This window comes from Tauraco erythrolophus, chromosome 1, assembly GCF_009769465.1.
Source record: "Tauraco erythrolophus isolate bTauEry1 chromosome 1, bTauEry1.pri, whole genome shotgun sequence".
Lineage (NCBI taxonomy): Eukaryota > Metazoa > Chordata > Aves > Musophagiformes > Musophagidae > Tauraco > Tauraco erythrolophus.
The window spans coordinates 49,834,436-49,857,233 of NC_141465.1; the positions used below are offsets into that span (position 1 = coordinate 49,834,436).

Consider the following 22,798-nt stretch of genomic DNA (forward strand, 5'->3'; position numbering starts at 1 on the left):
GAAGTTCCTCCTACCTAGATAACTGACTAAATTGCGTTAAGACACTGGCCTTGTTAGAAGCTCACCTGGGAATACGTGAGTTTCTGTATCATTAGCTGCCTTGTTTCTAAAGTGTAGGAACAAGATGAGGTGTCACAGAAAGCCTGGTTCTGCTAGGTTAAACAAATCACTTCGTCTGCCTTTTTTTTCTCATACCAAATCGGGTAATGAAACACACTTGCCTTTGTAAAGTGGTTTAAAAAGGTCTTTGCAGCAGCTGAGGACTTCCACCATTGTTGTTAACAGCCCCATAGACATCCAGGAGTGAGAACTGGCCTTGAATGTGTGCCTGAGAGTGCATGAGCAAGGAAAACCTGAGGAATTCCAATCAGTTGCATAGTTGTATTGAAGGGTGGATTTAATGACATGACATTTTCGTTATGTTCTGAACTATGCAATTTTAATTAAAAATAAAGAAATACTATTAGCCCAAGTTTTATTTTTAATAAATACTCTGCCCCCCTATCAAATTATCTGTTGGAAGTGAGGTAGAAGAATGATACAAAAGTTTCCCCCAAAGCAAAACTTTTTTATTAAAGGAGGTTTTCTGGTTTTTTGATTATGTATTTATTTGCCTCTCATTCTTGACTTATATGTGATGGTAAGATATTCCGTACTGTGCAGTTAGGCGCTGAACAATAGAACTGCATTTGCAATGTATTTGACAGTGATTCGCTGTAGACCTGTGCTTTTTGACTAAAAATTGTTTCTCCAGCTCTCTGATTCTTCATTCTGCCATTGGAAGCAAAAACTATTAGAGATGCAGGTGAAGGATAAAAATTATTTTTATATGGGCACCGTTAAATAACTGATTACTTTGCCTTTGTGAGGTTGTAGCTGTTCTGTGTTGCTTTGTATGAGAGCTAGCTGCTGTTCTAGCTGCATGTTGTGTGATACTGTGATGGTTGGTGACACAGCCTAGAACTTCTGCTGTGTAGCAATATCTTTCGCTGGTTGCTTGGTAAACATTTGTAGCATCTGAGTGGATCACTGCATTATCTGTTGAATTGATCTGTACCTGGCCACCTACACTTTTCACAGAGGATGTCTGAATTATGCTGGGTGTGCTCGTCTGATGTCATGCTAATTAAATGCCTACTTGATTTGTGGTAGTATAAAGGTGACATTATTCTGTAGATGTTACTTTCTTAGAAACAATATTGGTCAAATATTTCCTGTAGGCTTTCACCGTCTTGTTGCTAAATGAGAAATGATCTGAAGATCCATTTCTCCTCCTCTTTGCTTGTTTTGCTAATGGTCCTCCAAATGCATGCATACGTCCTCTCTGCTTCTCTTTTCTTACTTCCTTGTACGTATCTCCTCCTATCTGATTATATTTTAAAAGTGTGCACCACATTCATCTCTAAAAATGAATATGTAGATTTACAATTCTGGTTTTGTGATCTGTTAGCAAGCAAGAACTGCACAGACATGTCTGTACTGTAGTCATGTTAATTCTGGACCTTATAGTTGAATCTAAGCATCCCAGTGGTGCTTGCTAAAGGAGGAAGTATTTAACATTTGAGCTCTGCTGGTGAGGTGACATGAATTCAACTGGTCAAGCTGCTTGTCTTTTTACATGCAATTTGAACTTGACCTCTGATACCTCTATAAACATAATTAAGGAAAGCAAATTGCAAAGAACTCTTGTCATTTGATGTTGAGGGGGATAGAGTTAATGTGCCAGGGGGAGGATCACAAGGAGTGCAGAATTAAATTAAGATCTGGACAGTGATGTTTATCAGGTTTTTGGAGGAGGCAGAACAGACAAAGTGAGACAAGAAGGATCCTGCTCAGAAGGCAGATGTGGTTTCTGCTTGAAATAAAAAAGATTTGGATTGTAGGTCGTAAATCTTTTATCACAGTTAAGATTCTTCCAGTCAAGATGATCTTTGTCCAGCTGAAGCTTTTCTGAGAGGAAGCAGGAAACTGAAATGTAATGTAGAGCATGTGGCTCAAAGCATCCCTGAAATGGCTGGCAAAGGTAATTAAGGTACTTAATCTCTGCCATGATATTAATATATATAATTCCTTTTGGTTTTCTAAAGCTGATTAGATGTATACTGTTGTTGGATAGACAGTAATGAAAATGCCAAGGCACTTTTTGCAAGATAATGTAGCTGGTTAAAGTTGTATTATTGTAATTATCTCCCTATGCTGTCTTCCTTTTTTGTTCTCATATATTTTACAGTATTCTTAGGAAATCTTAGAATTAAAAGTCAATGCCTTGATTACCATTGTGTGATATCCAGCGCTTGGTTTAGTTCTTCTACTTCTTCAACTGGAGTAAGAAATGTTAGGATGTATGTCTGGGAGTGAGGATAACAACTCGTGGAAGTAATCTCTGCTACTGCTATTCACTTCATGGGGGAAATAAAATCCCATTATTTGTTGCTGGAGAGCTTTCCGGAGGACTAGGTGTCCATTTTGTATGCCTAATGAGATATCCAGCATTCAGATTGTTCTCTGTAGTTTAGGAAAAGTTACAGGCATGAAAGACCGGATAGGCTGGGGTACTTTTATTGTCTTGGACATGCCATGGAAGACAAATAGTAGTAGTTGAAATTACAGTGATTGTGCCAGAGGCTTTCTGTCTAGAAATTCCATGTTACGGAATGTCTGTTCTGTTATTAGTCTGTAAGATTATTGTTACTCTCTCAAATGAGTAAATTAAGTGAACGCACCACTAAGTAATGGGATGATCAACTTCAATTCTATAGATCCTTTAATTTTGTATGCTTTTGTCATAGGCAACAGAGTGTTACCAGGTAGTAGAGGTGAGGGAACTGGCGTGATATTTAAACAGGAGTTAAACCAAACCAGAAGCTTCTGAAGAGGAAGAAAGATGGAGGGCAATAGAAAAATGCATATAAAATATTCCAAGATATCTACGTAGTAGATAATGAATCTCTGTTTAAACAGTAAAAGTGGTCCTGCTTGCCTTCCAAAAACAGTTATTTTAGCTTGCACAATGTTGTTTCTGGTTGCGATCCTTTGTGAGATGCCATTTCAAAATGCAAAAACAGAGAAAAGAAGGGGATGGAAGGTAGGAAGAACGACTGTATTGTAAATTAGTATAAAAACTACTCTAGCCTTGATTATCTACATTTCTTCATTATCTACATCGATCTTCATTTCTACAAAGTTACAGCTTATATGTGAAAGAAGGAAAGAGAATAGACTTGCTCATCGGAACAAATTGCTTCAATTAAAGGTTACAGTGGTTGGCATGAGCTGGTTGTTTTGTGTGGTTTTGCAGAGTGGACTCAGCTGAGCTGCTTGTTAAATGAATTAGATTGGCACAGGATTTTGGCACTGGGAATAGAGTAACATTTACTTTCACAGCTTTCCGCATGTGTCTACAACTTCAGTAGATTTGTTGTGGGTTTTTTTTGCAAAGATATACAGCCTGCAAAATACCTTGTAGCAGTTCAGCATGTTTGCTCAGCAGTGTCTTTAAAATATTTAAAGATATTTTCTCACTACTTTGCCTTTACTTGGGATCTTGGATCATATTGGATCTAGCTTGGATCTAGTCCAACCCCCCCATATGGGGGGGTTGGACTAGATGACCTTTGAAGGTCCCTTCCAGCCCTAACCATTCTATGATATTGTGGTTTTTTTGTTCTTAGAAGTTAAGAGTTAAACAGAGAATTTTTTCTGAGTAGGTGTATTCTTTTCCTTCTATTCAGCTGTCCCTTTTGAAAGGTGATCAATCATTAAAGCTCATGGTCTGCCACTGATCTTTAGGCATGATATCCTAATTGGAAAGAGTGGTATTAGGCTGCTTCCTACATATCTGTAGCACAGAAATCCTTATGGAGCTAGAATCCTTTATTTCTGTTTCATTCTCTTACTCCAAATTCTAAATAAGACATTTAACTAAGACATTTTATTGTGCAGTATCAAGCAATGTGATAGTGTATTTTCTTCCGTCAGTTTAAAATGTCAATTTAATGATACATTAATCAAATGTACAGTAACTAAAGCTAGTTGGTGAAATAATCTTAAACTGCATGAAGTTGTTAATCTCAGTCAAGCATGTGTTGTCAGATAACATAAAAATGATTTATCGGGCTGAATCACAGACAGAATAAAGCCATTTCTCTTAAAACAGAAGTTAAACTGCAAAAAATATAGATATGTTTAGGTTTGTATTCTTACTGACATGGATTTCAACGTGATACAGTATCGTACCAATACTTTTTTTTATGTTCAAATAGCTGTCCTTTCAATAGGATGCTTTTCTGTCTCCAATAAGTAAAGAAATAATCCACAGGTTTATTTTATTTTGTTTGCAACAACTGTTACATTTTAGCATGCACACACACAACTTCAATAAATGTGTGGCAAACATGCATCTGTACCTGTCTTAGAAGGCCTGAAAAAGGAAGAGGGCTTACAAAAAATAATTAGAAACAAATCGCTGTAGCTTGCTGTTCTGATTAGCATTTGAGAGAGATTACTCAAAAGAAATCTTTCAACTGATCTAGGACCTTTCCAGGGATTTTTTCTTAACTCTGAAGTTACCTGGGAAGTTTTATACCACAACAAAAGAACCTTCCAACTGGAATAAAAAATAAAATAGAGCAATCTGTAAGTTTTTTACTTGCTGCCCACTCACTTCCTTTCTAAAAGAAATGACTCAGTTTCTGCGTCGCTGATCATCAAGTACCAAATCACCACCGGGCAGATCTGGAAGATGGACAGAATATCAGGATGATTAGTGACACCATTCTGTAAGAAGAATCAGTGATTGGAATCCAAGCAGTCTTACTTCCTCCCAAGTCTGGAAGTGGCCTGATTACATTAGGGAAATGAGATGGAAAATGGTTGCTAGTTCTCCTCATGTTCCCCAGGAGGATATTGATTTTTATGGTGGATGAACAGCATTTTTTCAAGAAATACTAGAATAGTGCAGGTAATGGTACTGAGCATTGCCTGGAATCTGATACCAGAAATTCTTCTCAGTGAAGGTCTGGAATAGTGAGCACTTGAAGTAAGTGATTTTCCTGCTTACTTTCCTTGAAGTAAGCAATTTTCCTTCTGCTTTGCTTGCTGAAGGCAGAGATAACTGATGATGAAGTGATTGTAACTAATGCTAGCTTGTTAATGAATGAGAAACAAGTGGAATGGATGCTTGCTATGCATGATAACTCAGAGTAGAGGAAGTACAGAACACAGTGGACAGTTTTGAGGGTAAAACGTGCTGTTCTTTGTCTCTGCTAAGGACAATCTCACATCTCCTTGTCTACTTTGCAAGGCTTAGCTTGTGGGGCTTATCCGTGGCCAAGTCTTCCATAGGAGTTACCTTTAAGATAGAATAATTCTCCAAATCAGAGACCATCAAACATACTACCGTTGAAACAATCTTGGTCTGTAAGTGTTTGATTGTCCCTGACTCATCTTTGTGGCTGGGGTGTTTGATGAAGAGACTATCAGGCTCTGTCTCCCTCTTTAGGTTCTTCCCTCTGCTTTAGAATGCTCAGAGACAGGCTTGCTTCATGCCTTCCTCCTTCTGATATAGCTCATGTGGATTTAAGTGAATTTGGTAAGGGCAAAATTTCACCTACTAGCAATTTGAATTTGAGAAGTCTCCCTCAAAGGCAGTGACAGAATTCTGATTTTTTTGATAGATGTATGTTGTGGGAAGGGAAGGATTTCTCCTAGCTACAGACATGCTGATCTTTCTGAAATTAAATTAGTGAGTGTTTGGTTGTTAATTGTAATGTGACCTGAACCAGTCCAAAGCCTGAGAACGCTCTTCCACTTTCTTTCAGTTATTCAAGTCTGTGGCAAATCCTGCACTTCCTGACATGGCATGACTGTCGCTCACGTGTGTTTCTGTAGCCAGCACTGCCTGACCCTGTTTCTTTTGCTAACATTAACAGTCTGAAAATTCCTGCTTGATTAATTCTTTAAGCTGACTCTGGAACATGTGGTTGGAATAACTAGAATGAGTACGAAAATGCTGTTAAGCAATATCTACATGGGCTTTGCATATCAACATCTCCATTAACTTTCTCAGCTTATGAGTGAGTAAGCACTGTTTGAAAAAGGAGATACACCCTTCATGAGTTTTTCTGAAGAAAATGTTACAAAACATTCTGTACTAGAATTTCCCTCTCATTCAGATAGAATCCTTCTTAGAGAGTTTTTAGGCTTTAATTCAATAAATGCTCTAGGGCAATTACATAATTCTAAAATAGGAAACAACAAATCTCTGGAAAAGATGATTTCCTAACTGGAAAACGTTTGACAGTAACATGCTATGGGATTTTGAGTTTTAAGAAATTTAAAAATATATGGATACTGTGCTGTAGTTTAGTGAAGAGAGTAGAGGACAGGATTTTTCAAGCTGATTACTCCTATCACTGTGTGGCTGCATGAATCAGCTATGGATGATTTCTGCTTTCATCTTATACTTGATGGCGGGCATCTTTTTGAAAATGAACATTACTTCAGACAGAATAACAGAGCACTGAGTAGTCTGAAATCTGCAAGTGGCTTTATGGCAACTAGTCACATCGTAGAGGGCTTTAGATAGGTGGGCAGTGATGAGGTTTGCTTGGAACTTGGGTATCTTTGGAGAATGAGGGAGTAAGGTATTCTGGCAGGTGTGTGATCCTCGCACCTTCTTTCAGTAATTGAAAATGTTAAATCTCTGGTTTTGAATGAATGGGGAAAGAGTCTTTTTGGTTTACTTGCCAAGTTGGAAGCTGTCAGTAACAATCTTAGTGCTGCATTTGTCAATTTTTTCATTAGAATGCTTGTACTATTGTTTCTAAAATGCTGGTGTAAACATCCTGGGTCTAGGTTGCTAGACCTGTGTACTGGTGAACTTGTTATTGAAGCAGATCAGACTGAATCTAGCAAGTACTGACTAATCCTGCAGAAAAATGATGCAAGAGTCAATAAAAGAATGGGTTCCTCTAGTCTGGATTGAGTCCTTGCCAGTTAATGTTGTTGGGTTTTTCCCATAGCTATATTCAGCAGGGATTGATATTCATCAGTACCTGTCATTATATTCCCTGCTCCTGTCTGCTTTCCCTCTGCACATCTTTTGTGTGCTGAGTGTCTCAGAGCCTCTTTTCAGTGTTCAATTAATCTTCAGGGTCGGGGCTTCTCCTGATGCTGTCATCATTGCTTACATGTATAGCAATATCTTTAGCAGTGACAAATCGCCAGACGAGGTGAGAGTAAAAAGGCAAAAGACCTAAAAAAACTGCTTCCAAAGGTGACTTACCAATGAGTTGTTCCAATCAAGTAATGCTCCCTGCCTTTTCCTCCCTTCCTCCCCAAAGGCCCAAACAGAACACTGCCCGCCCCCCCCCTTCCTTCCCGAAGGTAACCACAGTAGATGTATTTCTCAAAATGTCATTGCAGGACGTGAGACAAGACAAAGACAAAACTTAATGGTCCCTGGGTGATTACTAAAATGATAGGTCTTGGTTTCTCAGGGCATGGGTTGCTCTATGTCGAGTGTCTGAGCTTGAGAGGTTTTCTCATTAGCTTTTATATGTTTCCTAACAACAATGAAACAATCCAAGCAGTAGATTTCTGAAAGAAGATTGCAGTTCATGGGTAGCTGAAGTCAGTATTCATCAGTAGCATGATTTAATACTGCTAAGACTTTTATATCTAGATTATGCTTTATGTTATGTCAGAGTGATTCATTATTTATTTCATATTGGCTGTCTGGTGTGTAATTTGCGATCTCTAGAAAGTCCCTGTAGTGTTGGCAGTTTTCAGAGATTTGGGTAAGAAAGACCTAATTAATGCCTTATCTCTTCTTGCACACTCCCTGCTACTGCTTTTTTGTTGCTTGTGGTGCCTGTTGTTTGATGCCGTTCTTTGCTCTTCAAAGAAATAATACATAGTAAGAGCTGAATTATTCTGTGGCAGGAAGCATAAGCTCTTTGAAGAATCTATTCAGTTGCACAGTTGTTCAAAATAACCACTACTCAAAGGTTTGTCTTTTATCTGATCAAATAAATTCTGTAAAATACGGCAAAATTTTCCATAATCTGAGTTGCTTTTCTGATGCTTATTACTATCCTTTGGCTGTAGGGCAGCAGTGCCACTTTGCTTTAGAAAGCTTCTTGCACAGACTTTGTTGCAGAGAAACTCATGTAATATATGAATGTTGACAGTTGTGCTGTGGGAGTTGCTGAAGTTGAGCACAGAGCATATCAAAAAGGAAGATCCAGAGTCAGGGTAGCTCTGAGATATTACTTCATAAGTAGCTCCTCTCCTCACCTGACTGAAAAAATTAACTGAAGCCTTGTCTGTTTTCTTACTATCATAAACCTAAAAATCTTGGGGAAGATGGAGAGTATAATGCACATACCACTAACAAAACACGAACACGCACAGTAAGCAGCTTGACGTTGAAACTCAATACAGCTGTCATATTGGCAGAAAATCTGCTGCAGATAGAAATGGCATTGAAGAGTTGTATCATGCAACGTTTCTTTAAAAGACACTTCAGTTAAGACGTAGCAGACATTAGTGATAGTTTTAAGGGTTGGATCCCCTTCCAAATACATGTCCCTAACCACACTACTGTAACTGTTGAGACAAGGAAGCAGGCCTTTCAGAAGACAAAGATTAATTGGGGAAAAATGACTGAATCTTCCCTGTGAGGCCTTTTCTCCAGTGAATTTTTGTTGGGCTTCCAGCCCCATGTCGGGTTCCGACAGAAACCCTCAGCGAGCAGATGAAGCTGTGCTTTCAGAGCCTGGCTTTGTTCCAGGCTATTATCTAGAGCTTTAGTGGGACTCATGAGCGTCCAGTGTTTGTTTTTTGTCTGCTGAAAGAAGGAAGAGCTGAGAGCATGGTCATAACCTGTTTGAACTGATAAACTCTGTTTAGTGAACAGAAGACCATATATTTGCTAAAGGATGTTTTTGCGTCTTCCTGGAGAGCACATTTAAGCACAGTCAATTAGTGAAATCTGCTATAGACTGTATAGGCAGGCTCACTTCATTTGGAGCCAGTGTTTTAATTGAGGAGTGTGAGCTGAGCAATGTCCTTCTAGAAGTTACCATTCCACTCATTGACTCCCCATTCTTCCATCTATTTATGGCATTACACTGAAAATGTTTTCATAGAGAGAATATTTTAGTACAGCAAATACTGAAAGGTGAAAATAGTGAAATCTAATATTTTCAGGGGGATGGAGGAAAAGTCACAAACCCCAAACACCTGGTTATTACCATAATTCAGTTAGCAAAGTTAGACCAAAACATCCTGCCCCTAATTTTTAGGAAGAAAAATCTAAAGCTGGGGTTAGGGAACAGTATTTAGGTGCTTGATAAAATTTTGAGAATGAAGGAATATCTAATCTTGACTTTAGCCTCCAAACTTAAACACAAAACAAACAAAAAGCAGCTCATTGTTTTTCTTCTCAACTGCAAATATTTGTTAAACAGGTGTTGAAATGAAATTTTTGTAATTGGAAGAGAAGCATATACTTGAAGTATTTGATAGCTGCTTGTTACCACTTCATCTCCATCTGACAAGAGTTGGGAGCAACTAACAACTTTAAGATTATCTGTAGTATGGGTGTAGGCAAGTAAATAAAACCTTATGGAAAACTTTATTTCGGTGGGTCAGTTTGTTTGACATACACACACAGTCTGCTGTATGCATTCTAACAACTTCTGATGTCCTGTGGGTTTTTTGTGGCCACTACTTCAGAAAAAAAGTGAAAGTAAATGGAAGGAAATAAAGTAAAAGCAGTCAATCTCATCTTTTTTTAAGCAATAAGAATTCAATTAATGATTTTAATCTTTTTTTTTTTTTTTACTTTGTGGGGTTTTTTTTCGCTGAATGTGCTGCACAGTCCTCATGTTGTGATTTGAGAGGTAATTAGAGGATTGGTAATATCCCAATAATTTGATCACAACTTCTGCTTGTGACATTTTATAATGAGTATATAGCTTATAAATAACGTTTTGATGGTATAAGGTTATATGGAGATAATTGCGCAGCTGAAATGCATTGGCACAAGGCCAAAGGCTAAACACTTTCCACTATCTCTTCTAAATTGAATAACTTCACTTTATGAAGTGTATCATCAGAAATTGTTTTCATTACTCCCAGAGGGCAAATTAGGGTTAATAAAAATCTAATTCCAGATTACCTATATGTGTGAATATTAGTATTTTTAGAACCTTTCTTTGTCAATTACATTCCTTACTGTCTGTGTATACGTGAATACAAATACATAGGTCATGGTTTCAGCTCATGTGTTTCTACAGTTTTGAACTGCTTTACCTCCCTGAGACAGACTTTCTCTAAACATGATTGTGAGACCCAGCAGGAGTTTTCAAACAGAAAAAATAAGTGCACTCCTTCCACTAAGCCATGGTTTCTCACATCCCCTGAATCCCACCATCCTGGATTCCAGTTGACCTGCATAGCAGCCATTTGACCCATCTGCTTCAGTCCTCAAAACCAGTGTATATATATTCTTTTCTTTAAATGTTGTGTTAAATAGCATATTCTTCATACAAAGCAACCCAGTATTTCGTGGATTCTTGGGCAATCTAAGAAACCCTTTAGTAAAGGTGAATTAGGGAGGAAGGCTTTTCTGTTTTCTCCCTGTGATAAATTCATTACGTTATGTAATCTGAAATAGCACACAAATGTTGGGGTCACCTCTTTTAGTACTCTGCTTTTACAACATTAGATTATAGTCTTGTTACAAGTGCCCTCTTTTCCCTTCACTCTGCTGCTCCATGCCCTCCTCCCCACTTCCCGAAAAAGTGGACTTTTACTGTCATGATAAGACAGCTGTTTCTTCCTCTTAGCGTAAGAAAGAACATTGTGTATAAAGAACAATATAAGAAGGGACCTAGTGTTCAGGAATATTTACCCAGGATAATCTTTCAGTCTCCATCACTGTGTGGTTCAGAGACTTGCTTTTTCAGAGGTGGTGTCTTTATTACTTGGTGGATTTTTTTTTTTTTTGTCTGTGAATTTATCAGTTTTTAAAAATCGACTTACACCAAGAATAGTTTCTGGCAGAATTATCCTATTGCTAACATTTTGATATCTTTTTTAAAAGAAAGGTTTTTTCCACCCCAAAAATTAAATTAAGGAGTTAATAAATTGCTTTTGTTGATCTTAACATTAAATGAAAAAATTTCACACCGGTTAGTTAATATCCTCAGTCTTTTACAGACCCAAAACTGAGAACAAAGCATTAGGAAAACCAAGGAGAAGTCATAATTTGGAATGCTTGGAGGAAAAATAAATAATGTTATTATGATTTATGAGTCTATGTAGCCTGTTATGCAATTGTTTCATATTTTTTATTCTCTGTTGAATGAAACAGTGTTTCATTTTTTCTCTACAGGTTATTGACATGCCAGAACACAATCCTGGAGATATGGGTGGAACAATGAGACTGGGGAAGAGGAGAACTGTTTTCAAAACACAAAATTCCATTTTAAGTAAGTTACGTTTCTGCTCTTATGACTTTTCTTTTGTAACATGAGAAAGCAAAAATGCCAAAGCACATTTTGTTCAAGGACTACAACCTCAAGCAAGCGGTTGGGTGACAGCTTCCCCAGGCTGATTCACTCTGATCCTGTTCCCATATACGTTTACCCAAGATTGGAATGTAAAGAGAGAAATGAGAGACATCTGGAAGTCCCAGTGAAAAGGTTAGTTAGGATCTAACACTTTAAATAAACAATGAGGAGACTGTTCAGATAAATGAAATGCATTTTATGGTAGTTTAATTGATTATTTTCTTGGGGATATCAGAGTGTTTTCTTCCTCTTTTCTTTATAAATTGAAAAGAGGTGTGAACCAGGGCTTCTTGTTCTACCCCTGAAGCTTTTTGGTAGAACTAACCCAAACTCCTACTTTTTATGGTAGAACTACCCGAACTTTTATGCTCTTGCCAGACCTAAACATTGCTTGTTGTTCCCTAGAGTTGTCAGTACACCTCAGCATTGAACATCATCTGGCCTCACTGCCTTAGTCCTCACCTTGTCTTGACAATGTTTGCTAGTTTGTATCCTAATTATAGCTGAAAATGTGTAAAAAGTGGTTTCTTGTCTGTTGATAAATATGGTCGTATTTCTTGTATTGCCCTGCCCTTGACATTGATCTGAACTATTACTACATTTGGCTATATTGAACTTATGGAATGTATCCTTCCGAGCTTTTAAAAATGACCACTACTTCAGCAGGAAACCAAAGTGTACTGTGTGTGCACGTTTTATGAAAAACCTGCCTTTATAGAGAATGTCTGTGCTGGTGATCTGACTGACCTGGGTGATACTTTGCCTAGGTGTGATGTAAATATACATATAACAATACAAGTTGTTCTGTAGCCTACACATTTCTTGGAAAAGTTAAAAATTACCATGTGTTTTAACTCAGTATTGTGAATTGTTTAGATGACCATATTTGTCAAAGACTAATAGAAATAGAAGGCTTTGGTAGTCTACTTAGGAAATCTGTTCCTGTTTCTAATGCTTTACAACTTGAATGGAAATAATGGTTTTGAAAAGGTGGTTCCTTAAAATTAACACGTATACCACTTTTTGTAAAATTGCAGTGCTATCACTCAACAGTTTTTGGAGATCATCTTGGCAGTCTAGTTCTTGTACCAGCCTCTAAGCAAGACAGTAATTCTAATGCCACTGGGATAAATTGAGAGCAAAGTTTGAGCCGTTACTCTAAGTGAGAGATATGATTAAATTCTAGTTTACTGCATAACTCTAACTTAGTCCTTGTTGCTCTGCAATGTAGAGTGTTCCAGATTAGGCTCAGAGGTCTGCGAGTCATTGAGGTAATGAGATGAAGAAAACAGAGAAAAACAGTGTTCTCTGTCATTGGAGGTATTATGCCAGCTGCCATGCATAATCTATTAAAATGGAACAGATGCTACTAAAAGGCTATGAAGCTTCCTTCGTTGCACCTTTTGTGTACAATTGTTGTAAAACACTGAAGAGATTTTATGTTGCTTGTTCACGCAAACATTTTTTATTTTATTTTGGGCTTTACAATTTAAATTAGTTTAAATGTGGCCTTCAGACTCTAGTCTACCTAAACTATTTCTGGTCAAGGAATGTTGAATATGAATCTTGAATACACTGAGGTAACAGTAAATTAAAAGAAACTAGTCATCACTCAGAAAAAACAGAAAGCTGGAATGAGATGAATAGCATCCTGTTAATGTTTCACATGTGAATTTTTTTTTGAGATTTAAATTACAAGAAATAGTTGTAACAACTATTAAACCAACACATTAGCATTAATTTCTTTTTTGTTGTATATTCAGGGAAACTTTATGGTGATGAAATGTTTGTAGAGGAACGACACAGGCATCGATATGAGGTAAGAACTGCTATTGCACTTTGTGCTCAAAAGTTAAAGCTTAAGCAAATTGTATTTCTCTTGGTAGGCGTGACTCTTCTTGGAGACAATTAGGAGATTTCTTACATAAACATTAACCTAGCCCAAAATTTAGTAAAGGCTAGATGGTATAATTTAGATTGAAAAGCACTGCTGTAAGTCTTCTGATGCAATTCTTTGTTTGAAGCTGAGCTAGCTTCAAAATTAGATCAGGCTACTCAAGGTTTTGTCCCATGTAGTTTTGAATCTTTCTGAAGAGAGATATTCCACAACATTTTCTGACGGTCTGACCCAGTGCTTAACCACTTCATTCTGAACTTTTTTTCCCCTTACATCTAATAGGAGATTTCCTTGGGCAGTTTGTCTTTTATCTCTGGCTTGTGCTATGCATTTCTGAGCAGAGTCTGGCTCAGTCTTCTTTGTACTGTCCCATTAAAGATAGCTGAAGTCAACAACAAGATCCACCCTGTGCCTTCTCTTCTCCAGGCTGAACAAATCCAGCTCATCCAGTCTCTCCTCCTATGTTGCATGTGGTCCACCCCACTAACCATCCTGGTTGTAACTCCTATGGACTTACAACATTTAGTCAATATCTTTCCTGTACTGAGGGGCCTGAAACTAGACACAGTATTGCAGAGGTGTTCTTGCAAGTGTTCGATAGAGAGGTATAATGTAGTGTATTGTTTCTATGGTAGGGACAGTGCAGTCAGCGTCTTAGCAAAATAGTCTTGGCAAGTGATGTTGGAGATTACCTGACTTGACTTCCTGTGAAGTATTTGAAAGGTAAAGGCTTATAATCCTTACATGCATTGCTTCTTGGCCAATTTGGTGTGTTTAAAGGCTTAGATTACGTTTAGGTAGTGTGTGTTCTTTTGTAGTCTAAATGTAGGCAGACTTCAGGCATCTACAACTTGGAGGCTAATTCAGATCACTTGCTTCTACCGTCAAGCTCTGTAGGCCCCTTGTATAGGCCCACTTCTCTGTTGGAGAACATCTGAGCAAAGGTGTCTGTGTATATTCAAAATACTGTCATTCAAGGAGACAGGCAAGAGCTGGACTCCTAGAGTTACCTCTGAGATAGTTCAGAAGAGACTTGACTTCATCAGCATCTCCAGAGAGGCCTGAGCTGTGAGATGTGTGCATGCTACCAAACTGATTCCGACAATACCTTAAAAAGCTGGGAGGAGACTGTGGTGGGGGCAAAGGTGCTCAGACTTTGAATATTAACCGAGTGGTTAGAACATGACCAAGGAAACGAAACAGCTCACTGCAGAGCTCTTCAGTTTGAAGTAGGAGCTGAACCACAGCTTGTGTCATAACCACTGAAAGGCCATGTTCAAAGAGGAGGTCAGTCTTTATGCCTACTGTAGTGGGCCATTTGAAAAATGAGGGATGCAAACTGCTCAGAATCAGGAGGACAGCAAGCAGAAGGGACCCTGGCTTTAATCTTTTGAATGTTATGTAGTAAGTTTTAAAATTGCTGATTTATCTTTTATTAAATAAGCATGCCCACTTTTACAAATTTATACCAAAGAGTTATTAAAACAAGAAAGCAAAAGTTCCAAACTCTTTTCTCAATTCTTTTCATTCTTGTATGCATACTAAAAACATTATAATTAACTGCTACTGCTTGTTAAATCTAAAAATAAATGGAACTACAATTATTATTACTTTCAACATTTCAGGTGAACCCAGAATTGACTCACTGCTTTGAAGAGAAAGGTTTGAAATTTGTTGGCCATGATACGGAAGGGAACAGAATGGAAATTGTTGAACTGGAGAGTGAGTGTCTTACTTGTCTGTAGTACTTTCTGCATCTGTTAAAACCATGTAAACTATAGGTTGTTAAATGGCATGTAGGCACAATATTTTGCTGTCATAACAGCCAAGATCATGTTGGGGGATACTGCTGACTCCATTTGTGTATTACAATGGGTGAAGATTCACAGGATATTAGAAGTCCTAACTTCTCAAGGATTGTGCATGTCTAGAGAGATATGCCCTTTTTCCAAAAGGTCATAATTCTAGCTCAGTGGTATTTGACGATGTAGAATCATAGAGTGATTTGGGAGGTCATCTAGCCCAACCCTCTGCTTCAACACAGTGTTACCTTCAAATATAAATCAGGTTGTTAAGAGCTGTATCAAGTTTTGAGTATCTCCAAGTATGCTATTGGTTGGTCTTCAAACCACTCACCGCTACTCTTTGAACCCAGCAATCCAGCTGTTTTTTAACACGCTTTGTAGTCTAACCCCAGTTCATAGCTCCCAACTTGGATGCTAGGATACCATATCAAAAGCCTTGCTAAAGTCAGGATAAAGGAAGGCTACTGCTCTTCCTACATCCAAACTTGTTGTGCCCAATTGTCTTCCTGTTTTTCATGTGTCTGGAAGTGCCTTGGAGGAGGATTTGTTTCATAATTTTGCCATAGGCTGAGGTTAGGCTGACTGTCCTGTAGTTCCTTGGATACTTCTTTTTGTCTTTCTTGAAGAAGGCCATGGCGACTGCCTTTTTTCAGTCATCAGGGACCTCTCATGGTTGCCTTGATCTTGTAAAGGTAACAACCAGCTTCATTATGACATGGGCCTGCTTCCTCAACACCCTCAAATATTCTTAGTCAAGTCCCAGTAATTAATATATGTTCAGTTCACTTAACGTGAAATATGTATATGTGCAATATAGCTGAAGTATAAACCATCACTGGAATGTATTACCTAGAGAAGCTGTGAAATCTCCATCCTTGCAGATAGAGACCTTCAAACCTTGACTAGATAAAGCTGTCAGCAACCTGATTTAACTTTGAACTTGACCCTGCTCTGAGCAGGAATGAGACTGGAGACCTCCGAAGATGCATTCCAATCAGTTTGTGTCTCCTTTAGTTGCCTTCTGTTTAGAATCATAGAAAAAAATATGAAAATCAAATAGAAAGCAAGCTCCTTTCTTTCACAGAAGTGATGCAGATAGATGAGGGTTTGATAGTGTGGAAATCTGCTAGATTTAGACTACTTTACCAAGTAAGACTTGATGTCTTTTCTAAAAGGTTCTGAAATAAAAAGGAGCTACACTGCATATGTTTGTTGAATGCTACACAGAACAGCTCTTAGAAACAATCTCTGATTTTGCTTGATTCTTTGATTAACCCCTGCTGTTAAATCACTGTTGGCTAGATGCCAGGCACCTGAAGATGCAGGCTACCTTACAAGTTGTTTTTTTTTCTTTTCTTATGTGGTCTCTAATTGCCATTGGTTAAGATAAACTCCATGCACAGAAACATAAATTTATTGTAAGAATACATTACCATCCTATGGGGTGCTGTTTGTAACGTGATGCTCCTGAGAATTCATTTTTTACTCTGTGGTATGTTTAAAAACTGTGCTGGAAGTTTGAACTAAGATTTATAAGTAGGTGTCTATGTTCAGCGTTAAGCAAGTGCAGCATAGAGAGTAATAATCTAAGAGCAAAAGATACATGTGAATTCATAAACTACTAATTGTCGTGGTGTTCTTTGCTTAGTTTCTTCCTGATAGACTAACTCTGTTATGCGTGCTGGTGTTGGGAGGCTGTTTTGTCTGCCCTGCATGAAACAACTTCTGTAGAAAGCATCGTGAAGTAAATCAGGCAGGATTTTTAAATTGCATGTTGCTGTGAAAAGAATAAAAGCAGCAGTAAAACCTGGAATTATTTCACAATGGGCTGCAAAGAGACTCTGATTACTGAAGAAAAACAATCATCATAGGGAGGAGGGTGGGTTAGAGTGGAAGCACAGAAATAACAGTACAGCAGATATCTTAGGCAAAGCTTTTAAGCAAAATATCTGCACAGGAAATATTTGATGCTTTGTCATTGTCTTGTTTTACAGCTTTAAATAACTAAATTGCGTGGTAGACAAAAAGAAGTTATGGCATAAATTTAGGATCCAGGTTCTCTTTAAGACATAGCGGCAGAGAGAAATGCAGTATACTAAATCATATAGTTAATCTTCATAGAAGAAAACTCCAGCTTTCTTGTTATCCCTTACTCCGTACTGCAGAGAAATTCCTTGAATATTTGGGATGGTTTTGGAAATTGTTGAACCAGAAGAGATCTGTGGTTAATTTTGTCCAGCGTGCTGGCACTAGAAATGGTTAATGTTAGCCCCTTTAAAACACTGTTTGAAGAAGGAACAGGTGCACAGCATGGAAGAGGACGAAAATGTTCCTTCCTTATCCTTTCGAAGAAGACAGATAGGGAGCAGAAGCAGTAGTAAAGAAGTGCTTTGATTGGGAAACAGAGAGCTGAAGATTTAAAACAAGATGAAGCAGCATGGCTTGTTTAGCTTAGCAGGAGGAGTCAAACGATGGTGATACTGTCATCCTTAATCACACACGACAAACAGCGGGAAAGAAGAGCACCATAAGAAAGGGATATAAGGTGGCTGTGACAAAGATGGCCTAAGAATTAGGAAAAGGTTTCTAAGCAAAAAGGAGAGAGTATCAGCAGAGCTTTCTAGTGGGAGCAAAAAAACCTAGGGGGTGTTACGCAGAGCCTTGACCCTTTGTGCATGAGACTACAGGACGTAGTTGCATTCAATAACAGGAGACTGGACTTAGAGTCCCAGGAGATCCCTTCCAGGCTTAATTATTTGAAGTTTGTTTTCCCCAATTTTCTCTGTATGTTGCTTTCATATCTTTAGTGTGTAAATAGTTGCTGTATGGTAATGCTTGGTCTTATAGGAGCTGTTTTATTTTTCCCTCAGATATATATGGGTGCATGTTCTGAATATACGTGCATAAATATATATTGGAAACCTAAGTACTATGAAAATAACATGATAAATGTAGACTTTCTGGTTGTTCCTCATACCTCACGTGTCAGTACAGGTTTATTATTCAGCTTTTAATTACATCACTGTGCACGTTAAGGTTGAATCACAGGATAATTTTTCCTTAATTTGCCTTACTAACCTTCAGCCTCTGTTGTCAGTTGCTTTTTGTGGAAAAAGTTAAGGTTCCTGCTGCCTCACCCTTAAATTCACATGTGCTGATCTGGCTTCTGGAGTCCTGTGTGAAGTCCTCAATAAACTTTTTTTCCTAACAGTTGTTCTGCTATCTTCTTCCTACATCTTATAATTTTCTTTGACATCTATCTTGTAGATCATCCATATTTTGTGGGAGTTCAGTTCCACCCAGAGTTTTCCTCAAGACCTATGAAACCTTCACCTCCGTACCTTGGACTGTTGCTAGCAGCAACTGGGACACTCAATGCATACCTGCAACGTGGATGTAAATTGTCTCCAAGGTAATCATTCTTTCTTACTTGCCTGCAGTTTGACAGTCACATTTTTGGAGGGCCCATCCTGTCCTTCAGTTCAGAAGTTCAGAAGAGGAAAAGGAGTTTTTCATGTATTGATTTACTTGTTCCTGTGAATGCCTAACATAAACCCTGGTGTAAAAATATCTGTAAGCAGTAAGCACAGTTCCTGACTTCCTCCTTTTTGGAGGCTATTGGGGCTGAAGCCGGATCCATACATTATAACCAGAAAGAAGTAAAAAAACCCTGTAATAAATTCACTTGAAGGTAGTGGCCTCCTGTGTTAACATTCATTAATGGTAGTTTCAGAGGGAAAGAGATTGCCTAGAGGATCAAGCAATAAAGTGAAATTCTTAAGTAGTTGTATTTGAATGATGATAGTAACAAAAAAGAAAACGGATTTTATTTTGCAGTACCTGAGTAATAAATACCATCTAGCAGAGACAGGCCTGAAACAAAGTGATTCAGATATCTTTAGACTTATGGAGGGGTTTGGATCTAGATCAAAACTGCATGGTTCAGCCAAACTAAAATGCTTCATCCTAGTTGCCTTGGACACAGAGTTTCTGATTTGTTGAATGTAGCAGTAGTATTTAGCCAGTGTTAACTCATTCTTGTTTATTTGGATGATATTAATAACAGTTACAATTTCATTACAGTAACAATAATGAAGAGGTCAGAGGGCAGCCTACAATACAATAACAAAAATGAAAAAAAATATTTTAAAAAATAATAATCACAGAATGACTGAATAATAGCACGGAACAGATCTAACCCTGGCTTACTGGCTTTTCCTCTAAACAAGGCACCAAACTTACTAGTTTCCTTTTTGGGTTTTGGTGGGGTTTTTTGAGCGTTGCTTCTATTCGTAAAATGATATCCTGTTCTTAAGTGAGCAATAGGAATTTTATTCAGGTTTCATTAATGGAAAATAGCCAAGCCAGACCAGATCAATCTGTTTGGGTACCCTGCTCCTATGGGTCTTAGTCGTCTTTCATAAACGCAGTCTATCTTTGCTCACCCTGGCCAATTGCGCAATGACGTACGTACAGAGAGAATTTCTTTCTGATTGGCAAGCTATGGCTTTATTGAAATACTCCTGTTACCTTAGCCTGTCATTTTTATTAGCAGTCATAATGTTATCTACCTTTTAAAATTTGTGCCAGTGCATTGCACGGGTCAAATTTTTGTGATGCTTGACAGGAGGGGAATCTTCAAGCACAATGATCTTCAGTCTTTTCCTCTTGTTAGACTCTCTGCCTCACAGTTCGTCTTGTTTTCCAAGTCCCAACATCCTCTTTTACTGCTTCCTCTCAAAAGTATACTTATTTGTGTGTCTGAGATAAAGAAAAATTACTTTTTTTGATGAGTAATCTGCATGTGTCCTGCTAATTTAAATTTAAATCCCTTAGCATTACAGCGAATACATTACCTAACCTTGACTTTAAGTTACAGCGATTACTGAATGTGCTGCATTTACACTTATTTGAATTAATAGATAATCAATAAAAAGCATACCCAGCTCTTTTTCTTCATGTTCATACAATAAACTCCAAATGACACTTAAATATTTAGCAAAGATTCATTCTCCAAAACTTTATATATAAAAATACAAATTTTACCATTTACCTGGTTACACAGCAATCAAGCAAACCCCTCTGTCTTGATAAAGAGCACTGGAATAGAAAAACATTTTGAGGCTAAAAGAAGAGCATTTTGTAGGGAAGAATGTTCAGGAGGGAATTTCAGTGCTAGTTACAGCACACCCACTCATATTAATATATCCACTTGCTGAGTGGAAAGGATTTCCAATTTAAACCTTTGAACCCCAGGATGCTGGTGATTTCATTGAACAGTAAAGCTAAGGCATGTCATAACAAGACTGAAACAAATCTGAGGAGAGGATTTTCTGCACACCTCATCCAGAACTGCCTACGTGAATTGTAGTCATGCTGTTGACTAGAGCAAAGATGTGAATTCGTGGAGGCCTCCAAGTTGAGCAGATTGCCTAAACTAGACTATTAAAAACACTAAAAAGAGAGTTAATTATGAAGTCCTGAGACAAAAGGAAATACATATTTCAGCATGAGATTCTTAACAGGAAATCATTACCCCAGAACATTTAACAGCCCCATAATTAGGACGCAGTTTTAGAACATCTGACACCTGGACAGAAGCCCTAGCTTCTAAGCAAAGCAAACAGTATATTTAAAGATGCATCACACCTCCTAGGAGAGTGTCCTGAATAAATAAAAGTGAATAAACCTTCTCTTAAATTTTTATAAGGCCTAGTCTGGTGGACAGTCTGGGAATGCTTAAGCATAGGCATGAGTATACCTAGCTTGAGACTGGAATGCGTCCTCTGGGGTATACTTAGTTCCCAGGAGCTTTGTGTGCAGAGGCAGTCAAGAACTGAGCAAAGCATTGGAGTAACTCAGTGATGAGTTATTACTTAGTTACCTGAAGTGGTAGTTGGGCATCTTAAGTTGCCTTTGCGGTTTCAGCCTCTCATGCTTTATGGCATGAGTGCCTAACTGTCAAAGCCATGCACTTCAGTTCCTTGTGAATGCTTTTAAATCATGACCTTTTCTCAATCTTTCCATGGAAATACTGAAGTCACCATTTCATAAAGAGCTGAGGAAGGTGAGAGGCTGCCAGTTTACGTGATTCATTTTAAAGGACAGAGAGCGATAGAACCACAGGAGACACTCAGAAAGTGTACAATACCCACAAATATGCTGTTTTTTAAGAGAAACCAAAAGGTTTTAATAGAAAACTAGTGGATGAAAAGGGGAGCTTTAGATATAATGTTGGCTTTTACTGAGTCTTAACAGAATTTCACTTGGGAAAAGTAAAAAAAAAATGGGCTTATCTTTGAGAACAGTGCTGTATGGATTGCAAAACCACTGATGTACAATAAAGCCATGCTGCTGTGTTTTGGTTTTTTTTTCTCCCATAGCAAGTTTAGCATCAGCAGGCTTTATTCTTCTTTCCCTTCAACCAGTGTCTTTATTAATGGGCTGCAAGAGTAGGCCACAAGACATTAATGATGTTTGCAAATAATATAATTTAAAGAAGAGCAGAAAGCGCTATTCAGAATGAAGAAATAACATTAAAAGATACAGAGAATTTAGAAACCTGAGCTAAAAATAATGGAATTACGTGTTTCTTTGGAGGAAGAGAGGCTAAAGGTAAATGATTTAAACACAAATGTCCAGTAGATGGGAGGAAATGCAGGAAGTGAGAAATGTTGCTAGGTGGGAAAGTGAGGGCAACTAGGACTGCTGCCAAAATAAATTTTTGCAGGTCATCAGTGGATATGCTAATGGAAGGCACCAGTCCAATGCCGTCTAGTCACAGAATAATCTGTTAAGTTCTGGGCAGCTTATTAATAAAAGATGACTTAAGAGTTCCATTCAGAGACAAGGACTTACTGCGCTAACTTGGTCCAGCTGTCTCTCAAACCAGCTGTGTACGGAGGTTTGAGTAAGCACCTATAAGCAGAACAGGAGACCGCCTGTATGACATGTTCTGATTTATAAGGGACAAAGGAGATATGGGCAGGGCTGTCTTTGATGTTCCCTGTACGTTGTTCCCAACCAGTAACTGTCAAGAGACCAGCAAGAGAGGGGCTGCTCCACAAAAGAAGGCAATGCAGGAGCCAGGAGTGGCAGCTGTACTGTTAGGAGTAGTGTCCTCACCAGCAGGAGTCAGTGCCACAGTTGCTAAAGAAGGCAGGTGGACTGGCTCCAGTGACAGTCACCATGTCCTGCAGACAGGCCAGTGCAGAAGTGCAAAGTGATGAGTCAGGTCTGAGGTCAATCTAGGAAGTCCAGTCAACAAGTGACTACAGAACTGCAGAGATGGGTACAGGCATGCCTGTGACATAGCTCAGGCAAGGATTGGGGGCCAAAGCTCCTGGGCCTGTTGGTGGAGACCCCCAGGTGAGGATGGTCAGGGCAGCCAAGACCTGTCGGTGCCCTTAGAGCTCTTACAGAAGACAGCAAAAAAAGTTCTAAAGGAAATCTCTTCTCAACCATAGTGGTATTTAGTGATGAACTTAGTAATGGTTAGTTATGGCAGTTACTTT

General features: G+C 38.3%; 1 protein-coding gene across 2 annotated transcripts in view; it reads left to right on the forward strand.

The window, feature by feature from the left end:
• Positions 1–22,798, forward strand: part of CTPS2 (CTP synthase 2) — a 74,033-nt gene that overhangs the window by 44,142 nt on the left and 7,093 nt on the right. For both annotated transcript variants that reach the window (XM_086609203.1, XM_086609213.1), the window contains exons 14-17: positions 11,405–11,501; positions 13,346–13,401; positions 15,105–15,201; positions 18,552–18,696. In XM_086609203.1, the coding sequence (XP_086465329.1) occupies positions 11,405–11,501; positions 13,346–13,401; positions 15,105–15,201; positions 18,552–18,696 (395 nt within the window). The remainder of the gene's footprint in view (positions 1–11,404; positions 11,502–13,345; positions 13,402–15,104; positions 15,202–18,551; positions 18,697–22,798) is intronic.